Here is a 12,708-nt window from a genome sequence, read left to right on the forward strand (position 1 = left end):
TGGAATAATAAATTAAAGTAGTAGTAGTCCACATTATAAAATAAATGTTAATACATACAAATATGATATGAATGATTGATTCAGTTTTCCTCCTTCAGTTTTTTTATTGAGTGGGAATGTCTGCAAACGATTCTGTTAGTGGGAACATGAATGCAGTTGTCCTGACCCTGTAAGGGTTACAGTCCCTGTTGCTGCTGCCAGGAGGAAAGCCTCATGGCCTCAGCTGCAGCTGATTTTGGCTCTCAGACACTTAGAGGTAAAGGACAAAGCTCCACACACCCCTCAGCATGAGGGAGAGAGGAACAGTGCAGCCTTAGTGCACTGCATATCAGGGCTGTCAGTGTAGTGAGCTTGTAGCCCTGTAACTGCTCACTTCTGGAAGTTTATGGTGTTAATGCACAGGAAGCCTTAAGAATACCACAGTAGGAGAGATCATTTGTCATTTTTTAAATTAATTTTTTTTTTTTAACTTATGTTCACATGGGTTCCCATGAGTGTCTCCTGACAGTTGCCCCCTGTGCTCAGCTGGGGTTCCCTAGGTGGGCTGGGCTTTTTATGAGCTGAATGTCAGTGAAACACAAGCTGGCACCTGCTTGTTGGTTTCAGAAAGTGCCCAATATACCAAGGGGAGGCAGGAAGCTGCCAGGGTCAGTCCAGCAAAGCCTGGAGAAACACACCTGTTACAGCAGTAGCAGAGCTCAAGTGTCTTCTGTCTGAGACTAGGGTGGGATCAGTACTGGAGTCCACGTATAGACCTTTTCTTTATTCTATACAATGAAGAAGTCAACCATGTTCTGAATTATAGGTCTGTAATTCTATTCTGAAGATCTGATGACTCCAGGAGCCACCTGAGCTCTGCTTCCCTGGATGCAATTATAACCCTTAACATTGAGGTAGAAGTTTCAGCTGGTATTAAAACACACAAAAGCAAATTGACCACAGTTGTAGTGGGTTAGTAGTCCAAGGACCTTCAAAATTTGCCAACGCTTTCAAGATGTGGCTACAAAATGTCTAACTGAAGTAGCAGAATCAAAGTGATTTTTAAAATGCCATACAAACAGTATTAAAAAGTACAGTAGTGAATTGCAAGACACGTGTTTGATCTACTGGCTTAAAGAAATGGGCCACTGGTAATTTGTAAGTCCTCCCTCAGCATTAGATGGCAGAAGTAGAATTTTGTGATATCAGATACTTCTGAGTATCCAAGTAAGAGTACACTATAAATTCTTAAAAGCTTTAACTGTTTTGAACAATGGCCTTAAATATAGGTCATTTGTATTAGCTGGCTTCAATGGAACACTGCTTTTCTTTCCTATTAAAAATACATGTTTAAGTATATGCCTCTGTTGAGGAGAAAAATATCAGCATTCCTTCTGAAGTTTATAAGGAAGTCCAAAGTAACATAACAAATAGTAAACTTTTTACAAGGCAATGTAAATGACATATTGTTCATACCATACTTAAATAAAAAGAGTACAAATCACCAACACAGTATTTCTGTGTGTGTGTTTTACAACTCTTATAACACTAAAATGAGTTTATATTAATACCTAATGAAAATAGTTAAACTACTGCTGTAGGGCTGCTGTTAGTTACCTCTACTGTACTCAATACCGTTGAGAAAATGAGCTTCAAATTTCATTTTAAAGAACTTGGTTAGCTTGAATTTCATTCTGTTGATTTAATTATTGGCAGGAGCGTGCAAATACATTCAGTGTAAGAAAGTTGTTAAAGCCAAAGGAGTAAAAAAAAAGTTCTCATTCTTACTGCTGTTTTTTGAGAAATACTAGATGTTTCAGCTTTCACACTACATTTTTAAATCAGGAGAAAAAAAAACCCATGAGTAAGGAAGACAGATACTGTTTACAAGTCTTCAAGGAGAACATTTCACTGACACTAAAGGCAACTTTGCAGACTCACTTGAAATGTATCAATTTGTAATCTACACATTCACAAGGGATGCTCTGCTCTGAAAGCTGTTTCCCAATCTGTGCCAAAACATGTGAGGCTGTGTAGAATACTTCTGATGATAGACCTCCAGGCTCTGTTTCTCCATAATTGATTTAGTTATTAGTTATGCAGGGAGGGAAGAGATCCCTGAGGCTTGGTAAAACAGTATTCGGTTACTAAAAGCAGCCCTTTGTGAATTAATGTCATCCTACCAGCTCTTTCTGCTCATTATTCCTTTGAGTCTTGCTTTCCTGGACACCAGCTGTCACAGAGGAAGTCTCCAGCTTTTTCTTCTCCTGCCTCTTTGGCTGGCTGAAGTTGCAGCAGCACGGTCTGGAGTGTCTCCTTCACCACCTGGATCTCCCTCTGAAGAGACTGTGAAAGCTTTATTAAGGAATAATTCTATAGGTGATTGGCAGCTCCTTTTCTCTTTCCAAGTTATTTAATAAATTGTTGTTCTGCTCACACCAGATGGCCATGGCTATCTAATTGTAGCTTCAAGTTCTTCCAAATTGTTTGGATTAAATATTAATACATTTCTCTCACTTGCTTTCAAAAAAAAAAAAAAAAAAAAAGAACAGGCAAACTTCTCAAGTAGCCTTATTTAGCACTTATTTATAAAATGGGGAGGGAATGGGGGGCTACTGATAGGACACTGTTCTCATGGGAAGGAGGGAGATGTACTGTGAAGGCAGCAGCACAAGCTGATGGCTTTCTCCTGGATACAGGGTGGATTTTTAAGCTAGAGCCACAAATCAATAACTGTGTTTCTGTGAATGAAACTTAAGGGCATCTTCAACCATTCTAAGGTCAGTGTTTCCTGCTCTACAGATACAAGGCAAGACCCCAGACTACAAATGTAAAGGGCTCAAAGGAGAAAGAAAGAAGCTCAGCTCGAGCAGTAATTCATCAATAGGATTTGTGAGAGAATCAGAAATGCACTTTTTCATGGGAAAGGAAACAGGCTCACACTGAAACAGCTCACTTTCAAAAACACAATGCAGAGGAAGAATAATGCACAAGGATAGGCTTTATATTTCATAGATACCATCCGTTATGGAAAGTTGTTTTACCCAAACCTGATGCCAGTGCAGCGTCAAGAAAAGGAAGACACCCTCAGGTTATGCAATTGTAAATAGTGAGGTTCTACCTTTGAAAAATTGTGACTACAGAGAACCACAGGACAGCCACGCAAAACACAGCCTCTGAAAACCCCTTTGGTTGCTTTTGATTCCGTTATCGCTTCCTCAAAATTTCATCTCTATGTGTTTATACATATTTAGTGTAATGATTTAATTCATTCACCAGGAATATTCATGCATAATTCTAATTTCTGGACGGCTCTAATAATGGATTCTGTCTCTGACTACTCATGAGAAGTAATAGCAGCACCAACTAAACTTCTTATCCTGGGATCTCAAAACACCGTACAAGGACAAATTAATTATGCCTCACAGCTCCTCCGAAGTAAGAAACATCATTACTCTAAGTGTTCCTGAACTGTCCACCACTCTACAATTCAATCAAGAGGCTCTGCTGAAAACCTGACCAGGAAAAGAGAAATTTCTTAGGCTTTTGAACACCATGAAGCCTCTGAAATTTAATTACTTCTGAGGTGCAGCCTCTGACAACATGCTGTTATTTGTAATATCCTGAACAATTATAAAATTCTTTTCAGATATGAAAAAAATTGAAACATTCAGAAAATTAAAAAAAGGATTAAAAAAGAGGATTAAAAAGAAAAGAAGAAGAAGATGGGGAAGTAAGCTCTTAACCAATAGAAATATGGGGGCAACAAGAATAATGACTGCATAGTCTTACCTGCAGCAAGCTTCAGTAAACTCTATATGTTTCAATGAGTGTAGTGTTACTCATAACTCCACATTCAGCTGTAGATCAGTAACTGCCAAGCAAGTCCTTATGGCTAGGAAAAATACATGACATAAGGCTGAGCATGGAATTTCTATCCATGTTAAGGATGTTATGTCTGAATAACTACATTCACTTATTTGAAAACGCAAAAAAATAAAAATAGTAAAAATAAAAAAACATAAATTTGCATGGGTCCATGCACAAACATCTCCTCATGTCTGAATTCTGTACCCAGTGCTTTAAATGTTGAGCCACTATCGAAGGCAGGAGCCCAGAACAAGTCTCAGCAAGGAATATGTTCTGGTTCTATTATCTTCCAGTGAAAAAGTTGCAAAATCTCTCCAATGTCTCATAAGTAGTAAGTTAAAGTATTTGGAAACAACATCACATGAATCCAATCCATTATCTACAATAACAATGCTATTCTAACGTAGTCTTGAAGCTTTTCACCTATTTGACTTTCTCTTTATAAAAGTGTTGAGGAAGATCTGTCAGGATCCTCCTGAGGAGGGATATTTGATCTCAAATCATAGTAGAATCTATGATTTTCAAGGAAGTAAAAGCAGATCTATGTAATAATTATAGAATTGCTTAAGGTTTAGGGAAAAAAAAAGACTATTTATTCTTATCTTACCACAGATATTTAGAGAAAACAGACAAAACAGTATGAAAGAACAGTTGTCTTCTTATAGGAAATAATAGAAACTGAGTATATTGTAAGACAGGAAGACATAGAAAGACGATTTAGAAGTTGACTATCATAGGACTGAGATAAAGGAGGTTAATGCTATGGGATTTTAGAGAATAAAAGCAATTTTGGGTATCTAAAAAGGAAATTACGAACAGAAAAAAAAATCAGAAAGTTTTTATTTACCTATTTTGCTTGTTTTTAGCAGCTGAGTGCTACAGTGGCTGGAGACAGCACCTCACCTAAAAGTCACACTACTGTGGTAGTGAATCCACATCAGGAATTTTCCACTTACCTTTTCCATTTGTGTCTCCCTCCTTCACAGCTGTAAGACATAGTTCTACAAAATAACATAACACTCCCACTTATCAGCAACAACAAAAACCAGAGTCACCAAAACATTTTTTACAAACTTTGCCTTTTCAGTGATCTGGATGTCTAAAACACTTGCTCTAGCATAATACAAAAGGCAACCAAGTGCATGGGTGGAGAAGCACTGACCTACCTCCATCACAGCATGAGCAAGAAAGGTGCAACCACATTCTCTCAATGTGACACACCAGGAAGGTCCAATTCTCCCGTCATCCAAACTAAAAATCTAAGAGCATTGCCAATTCTCACTCTTATAGGATCCCAGCATTACTTACAAATTCATTTGGTGATGTTACGCAGTGAAGTACAGTCAAGGACTGAATTTTACACCACTGTGGAAAATCTATACTGGTGTCAAACAAGTTGTACACAAGAGCCTGGCACATCGTAACAGTGAAGGACTAGCAATTTAACTTCTAATGCCTAATGAACGTTTAGGGACAACATTCTGCTTTCAAAAAAACTGTTTTAAATATTCACTTTATGTTGAGGCGTGGTGATTCTGCATGGCTTTTAAATAATAGTCCAGTCAGCTCTTGTTCCAACAAAAGCTTTTTCACCAGGAAAATCTGTTACATGCATTCAAGTTGTCTATCAAAAATGCAACTGCTAATTAAGAACAAAAATGACTGTGAAATTGCAATATAGGCTCCATTTAGTTTTACGGGGAATTCCAGGCCTATACTGTCAGGAAAGTAACACCTCTCATCAGTTCTGCAGACTCTGGAATGAGTCACTTCTCCTTTAATTTTTCCAATTAATGATGTGGACTGTTTCCTTACACTTTCCAATGATTAACTGTAATTGAATGTTATGTGGGTTTATTTGCCTATACTACACTGAATTTAGCAAATATATCATAGTGGTAGAGATGAGCTATTCTCCTCCTTCCCCTCTATTGTTTGATGCCTTGTATACGAAAGTACAGATTAATATTTACTGTGAAGAGGTTCAATATTAAATGAGACTCCCAAGTGGATTTGTGCAAATACTCAGGAAAAAGAATTTTCACTAGATTTCTCTTTTGTGCAGGTCGTGCTGGCAATTACAACTAGCAGCACAGATGAATTAAGTGTTTTATGCCATCAAAATGCAGAATGAAAAACAATGACATCTGGGATTATTCTTCTAATACAAACTTAATTATTAATCAAAGCTATGACACACACTAAACATTGGCAAATGGCTCAAGAGCATCAGGAATTTATTTTTCTCAGTGGGATCTTTAAAAGTGTTCTAATAACAAGACAACAAGACTAATCTACATCCCTGTAGCCCCCTAGTTAGATTTTTGACCTAATGCAGTTTGTAATATGTATATGTAAGATAGTTTTTAGGGAGGTGAGAAGGGCAATCTACTGATGCTAATGATTGGCACCAATCTCAGTGCTGGTTCCTGCAACAAAGGCAAGTTACTAATGAGAAAATGTTTATTCTACAGGCACTGGGCAGTTTTTATTAAAAACAACAACAACACAACCAAAAGAAAGCCAGTCTACAGGTCTGCAGCGCTGTAGTAGCTATTCTTATTCCTTTTTGAAGTATAGCACAGTGATTACACATAGCAGATGGTAAAATTTTATGCATGTTGGTCTGGACTAGTTCTGAAATAACAACTGAATGTTAATGAGTGGTAGCTGAACTGCTCCGTACGGCCTTACCTTTTAAACGTTTTGTATTTTGTAGCTGATGGTCTTGCTAAGAGGACCATGATCTCACAGGGTGTACATTTCTTTATTTAGATAATGTGAGCTGAATTTCACCAACTGAGGAAAGCAGATCAGTATCAGACAACTGTGGCTGAGTTTAATCTACAACTCCTCTCAACTTCTACCTTCCAACTTGTTTTTATCTTCTCAGATTACATTTGTAGTTTCAGCAGCTACAGAGAAATGCAGAGGGTCCATAGAAAATATGGATAAGTACTACACTGTATACTTACCGTGTATTTTCTTCAAGAATCAAAAAAAGCAGTGCTTTTTTTTTCCAGTTTATTGCACTCTGCATAGCCAGCAGTAACTATGATCAGACCTGTCTTAATAAAAAGGTCTGAATATAAACTTCAATCTACTGTATAGATAGAAAAAAAACCCCTATAAATCTAAACTTCAGTGTTCTACTAGAGATAAAGAATGACATTAATCTGAGAGCAAACATACATAAGGGAGGGAAGGAAGGAAGGAAGTAGATGCTGTGCATGTATACAAAATACATACAGTTATTTCTGAAAGAAAGCAGTGTTGGGTGGGAAAAACTTCAACTGAGCATGTATGCTGCAAATATAAACCACAGAATATTGAAGCTATATTTTGGTAAGTACAAAGAGAATTTTTTTTGTACACTGAAATGCTTAGAAAAGAAAGATTTGAAATAGTGACAAATTAGCATCTGGATTTCTTCTCCTCTCCATGCAAACCCACCCCAGTCGGGTTTTTTTTGGTTTTTTTTGGGGGGGGGTTGGGGGGGGGGCTGTATGGGAATTTTCTTCAAGGCTTATCATGCTGATACCTTTAAAGAAATAACATTTCTTGAAAGCAATTTTGCAACAGCTAGAAATAGATGCTTAGTTAGCTAAAACAAGGTGGTATTTCCATTTGTTCTACTGATTCTCTTTTCTAGTTTTATGCAGCATTCTCTCCTGCAGGACTGCTCACTTCACCTTGGGAGGAACTGAGTCCATTTTAGCACCATCACTACCTCAGCTCACCTTCAGGTTTCTGTAAGGGCAGCTCTCCTCATCTCTCCAGTCATGAATGCGCTCATCCTTCTTCCTTATCCACTTGTCTACCACATCTTTTCCAGCAAAAAGCAACTGATTATTCTAAACTTCTTTGATCTCATTGTTTCTTATTCTTTTTTTCCTTTATTAGAAGAACAAAATCTCATTTGTGGTAAGTCTTTATGAAAGTCATAAATGAAAGAAATATTCTGTGCTGTTAAATTTTGAAGAATTTCCACAGGTGAAGGCCCAACAAATGCCTCTGTAAAGGTTAAGCGATCTTCAATCAGATGAAGCACAGGAAGAGATGAGTGTTTTATAAGACATCACATCCAGCTACTTGCACTGGAGTATTAGAGGCAGATTAGATTGCACAGGATATCATACGATGCCTCTGCTGGCATGTTTTTCCAAAAGAGAAAAAAGGCCAAATTACACTTGACCATATATACACAGTCTGAGTCAATGACAGAATTTAACTAAATCATGCCAAGAAATGCACACGTGTGGATGCTTGTATTCACGTGGTTTTTGTTATGTATTCACTTATGTGGGCATTACCAATGAAAGGATTGTAGCAATCCATTGTAAATGTAAAAGCCATACAACACCTAATCTCAATTAACAAGGAACTAATTTTGGTTTAAATCAATTAAAAGTAGATCACATCACAGTGAGAATGCACTGTAGGACAACCTTCTTACAACAAGTACTCTCACTTTAGCAAAACAATCAGCGATATCTGTTAATATATTTAATCTACATCAGGAATTACTACTCCATTTGAACCTGAAAGTATTATCATACGTAATTACGTTGATTGATGTATGTCTATAGGTATTTCAAAAAGGATATGAATAATACTTTCATCATCTCTACAGACTGAAGTTTGCAGTTGGTCTTCCAGATGCACCAGTTTCTCACTTATTGCTTCACATTTCTCTCCCAGCTCTGCAGAAAAAATGAAGAACTCCTACAGGAAGTGGAAAAAGAAAATAAGTCATGTTTGTTGCCAGCTGTACATATCTACCTAATGTTTGCACCAAACTAAGGGTGAAAACAAAATATTAGTGGAGGGATATGATGTTTTGAAGTGCCAAGCTATTGTTTGAATACTAATCCAAGTTAAAGAGAGAAAAAGTTGTTACTATACAGTAATTTGTTCAATTTATATGGATTGGAACAAGCTCCTGGTCTCAGTCTATTTCCCATCAGAAAGAGGTTCATAATCTCGCTTTCAGCGCAGGATTAAAGGAGTGTGAAGACTGAACTGCTCTCTTTCCCTCTTGATGTCTCACCACAGCAGGGAGAGAAAACTCATGCTGACTACACCATTTAGGTTCTTAAATTTCTAGTTGTTTCTCTAAATATGATTTACACATTGAGGCCATTTCAGCATTTCATGAAGCATCATTTTTGGCATCTCATATAACAACAAAAACGTACTTGCTGTCTGAGGAAAAATTTGGCTAGAATACTTAGGAACATTGCTCAACTGATCAGAAAAAAAAAACACATCAAATTCTTCAGCAATACAAGATGAAACTACAGTTTATTATTATGTGTAACAAGTACAAATTCTCAAAAAAAATTGTCCACTTATAACATTATATAAACAAATACTTTTTCTATTTTAAATTGAATATTCTGAATTCATTAAAGTCAGTTCCTACAGATTTGTTTGCTTTTGGACATACTGAACAAAGATAATTTGTATCTTTTATATTTTGCACTGGCTTCCTCTTTGAGAAATGACTCAAGTGCCATATTTGAATGGAAAAAATCAATTAATTTGTACATCACTGAGCCTCCACCCCTCACAAGGCGTAGCAGAACTGTCTACAATGAATGGTAGGGGGCATCAGTGAGGAAAATACTATGATGAACTTCTGCTGGAACTATGTTAAAAAAAAAATTAAAAATGGATCATTCATCAGCTGGAATCCAGATAACTGTTTTCTCTAGATGTCGTGTATGTACTCAGCTATAAAGATAGCTACACATGTCTCCATACACAAACCTCAGAGAAGTTTTGCTCCTTTGAAAAAGTATTTGGAGTGCTTTGCACTGAAATGTTGATGTCATAGCAAGAATCAAGAATTCAGTCAATGAAATTGTGGTAGGAATTGTTGGAGCACTGATCATTGTGAAGCAGTCTGACTTTTGGTAAACACATTTACCAGTCCTTGATTTCATGCTACCCTTTTGCCGTTTGCGTCATGTGCTGCGTACATGGAGTCAAATGTCAGACAAGCTCTGCTTGCTGGTACATCCTCTGTTACAGCACAGAGCTCTGACCTTTCTGCCTTCCTATGCTTTCTGCCAGACAGAGCTATTGAGCAGATTGTATGAGGACACAATAAGCTTCAGCTTAAAGCCTAGACAAGTGAGCTGGGAAGAAGCTATTCTACAAATGCCCGCAGCTTAGACATTGGGAAACACATGAGAATCAGCTGTCTGAATCTCTGATTGGTGGATGAGACCTGAGCAGCCACCTTCAGAGTCATTATCAGATATCAGAATTTATGACATAATTCATCAGAGTCTATGGAAGTTAAATCGCCCTACTGTTTTCAAAGGAAGAATGGGGGAGGAGAAAATCTCCCCACATCAACTAGAAATGTCCTTGTTTCAGGACTGGGGACCAAAGATGAGGAACAATCTTCCATCCAGCTGCTAAATTGTTACTCAGTACACCAGCAGGACTCCATATGCTTTTTGGAAGTGGGATAACCCAGGCAATTTGTATCAACAGAGAGCTTTTAGGGAATCATTCTATGAGATGCATACAAGAACAGATGGCAGTTGTCTAAAAGGACATAGGTCTCATGCTAGAAAGAAAAGATGCAGTAAATTGTAATTAAAATTACTCTGAAAATACATCTAAAATTATGACCATTCTCGACAGAGCTCCACATTCTGAGCAGAAATTTTTCTTTAGCAGTTACTCCTAAGAAAACCAGATCTTCACATAACTCTCATCTCAAACATGCAAGAAAAACAAGACAAAAAACCATGCAGTTTTACATCATCACTGAAGAGTTAATTTAGAAACAAGGGCTTTTAATTAACACACAGACTCTTAAGGGTTGGTCTGACAAATAAAAGCCATAAATGAATTCAAATCAGACTTTTTCTGCAGATTGTGTACTTAGGCAAAATGAAGTAGTCCTGTACAGATGATGAAGAAATGGTGTCTGTCTTACAGTGTCACATAAAAAGCAGAGTCCAGCTCATGCAACATCAATGTATCAATTGTATACTTTTGTCTGATCCATTTACTGCTTTTAGCAAGGCAATGCTATGGACAGCAGGATAGTTTGTCTAGATAATCAGTCAATGAAATAGTACTGCCATAAGTTGCTCTAAGAGAAGATCTACAGATTTCCTCCAGTCTAAAATGATCCTCATGTTTCCTGTCTAGTAAATGGAAGCACAAGGAGTCACTGAGGATCTAATCTAAATGATAAGCACACTGGCTGCATTTGTCCAGCCCTGCTGCAAACAACCACAGTGGAAAATATTTCCCTAATCTGCATTCCAGTGAATGAAGAGGGTAAAATGGGCCTTTTAGACATACATCTTCACTGGCCCTCAGATGGGGTAAGAGATACTGACAAGAGACAGCATTTAGAGACACAGTTGGCAAAAGAGGCTCCAAGTTGCAAGTATGGCCAAATTCTGAGGTCCTCAAATCCTGAAAACTTGAGATAAAATATAACTACAGCTTAAAGTAGCAATACAGATGGATAACTATATTTACTAGTGTACAGCTACCTAATCTGATCTCATGTTTGATAATATCTTTTACTTTTCAAATAAAACTTTACAGACAAGTAAAGAAGAGTCTCAGGAATGACAGAAGGAAGAGACCCATGAACAAACCCCCAGGCCCCAAGGAACTCAGGTTAGTATTCATTTTGTAGAAAAGTGTTCTCATGAAGCTTTGTATCAATACTAACCTGTGTTTCAGGGTTCTACGTTGTTCATCTCACATTAAACATTCTCAGAAATAAGATTCTGTAATTGCAATGGCTATAGGCATTAATTTGTCAGCTGAAAACTTACATTCTCTCTTAAAGTTTCTGTTCTATCTCACGTGAAAAACACAGTGAAGCTACATCTCAATACGAGTACATATTGAATTGTCTAAAAATGCAACAGAAACCCTGTTTACATTGGAAACTAAAATAAATGAGATAACGAGTACTAGGAAAAAATACATGCTCAATGCAGAATTGTTCAAACAATACAGAGAGGCAGGAAAATCTAAGTAAAAAAAACAACAATTAAGCCTGTTACTGAACACTTGAAGCCTATTTAATCATAACTGTACAGCTATGCCTCTTCTGCGGTGTAACTACAATAACTCCATAATTTAGGTGTTACATTCCATTAATGCTGAACTTCTGATGTAAACTTTGCAGCCTTAATACAGCAATAATTGTGCACGGATAAACCATTTTTGCATCTATAAGACACAGAGTTGCCTTTTCAGCTGAAAAGGGGCAATCCTCCACAGTTTAGACAAAAGCATTGTTTCTCAAGAGCATATTCACAGACATCATGCGAAACACACAGGAGGGCTTATCCCAAAGACTGTGATTTTACAGTATCTATGAATGGCTCGTTTTATTTTGACCTATGTTTATATGTGATCATTTTTTATTATGATGTGGTTGTACAGATAGTTCTAATTTTAGTTTAATATCTAGAGCTCTACATGAGATGGCAAAAACACACTGCTCTCAAAAATGTATGGGAAAAATGCTAAAGAATTAATTAATTCTGCAGCTCTCACCCCCATATCCTCATGGGAAAAAAGCACAATAACCCAGAGAAATAGGAAAGATTCCTTTCAGTGCCTTCCGTGCCTACTAATACTACTGGTAGCATTTTCATTTGACATTTGTCCATGTAGGCAGGGAAACTGCTGGCGGTGACACAGACACTATTCACAACATCGCCTGACTGGAAAGTGGCACTGTACACTGATAGACAGCACTTCAAGAGGGAAATGGACTCTGACTCCAGCTCAACATATAAATAAGATACAACTCATTCAGGCTTGTAAGTGATGCCAGTGCTACAAGCTACTGTAAGCCTT

General features: G+C 37.3%; 1 protein-coding gene across 1 annotated transcript in view; it reads right to left on the reverse strand.

Annotated features, from left to right (window-relative positions):
• Window positions 1-460: 460 nt before the first annotated feature.
• Window positions 461-12,708, reverse strand: part of DISC1 (DISC1 scaffold protein) — a 188,504-nt gene continuing 176,256 nt past the window's right edge. The window contains exons 13-14 of the mRNA XM_065730393.1: window positions 8,466-8,574; window positions 461-2,334 (exon numbers count right to left, since the gene is read on the reverse strand). Of these exons, the coding sequence (XP_065586465.1) occupies window positions 2,216-2,334; window positions 8,466-8,574 (228 nt within the window). The 3' untranslated portion in view covers window positions 461-2,215. The remainder of the gene's footprint in view (window positions 2,335-8,465; window positions 8,575-12,708) is intronic.

The sequence above is a fragment of the Cyrtonyx montezumae genome, unplaced genomic scaffold (genome assembly GCF_038088225.1).
Source record: "Cyrtonyx montezumae isolate F1298 unplaced genomic scaffold, pur_monq_1.0 scaffold_0, whole genome shotgun sequence".
NCBI classification, from domain to species: domain Eukaryota; kingdom Metazoa; phylum Chordata; class Aves; order Galliformes; family Odontophoridae; genus Cyrtonyx; species Cyrtonyx montezumae.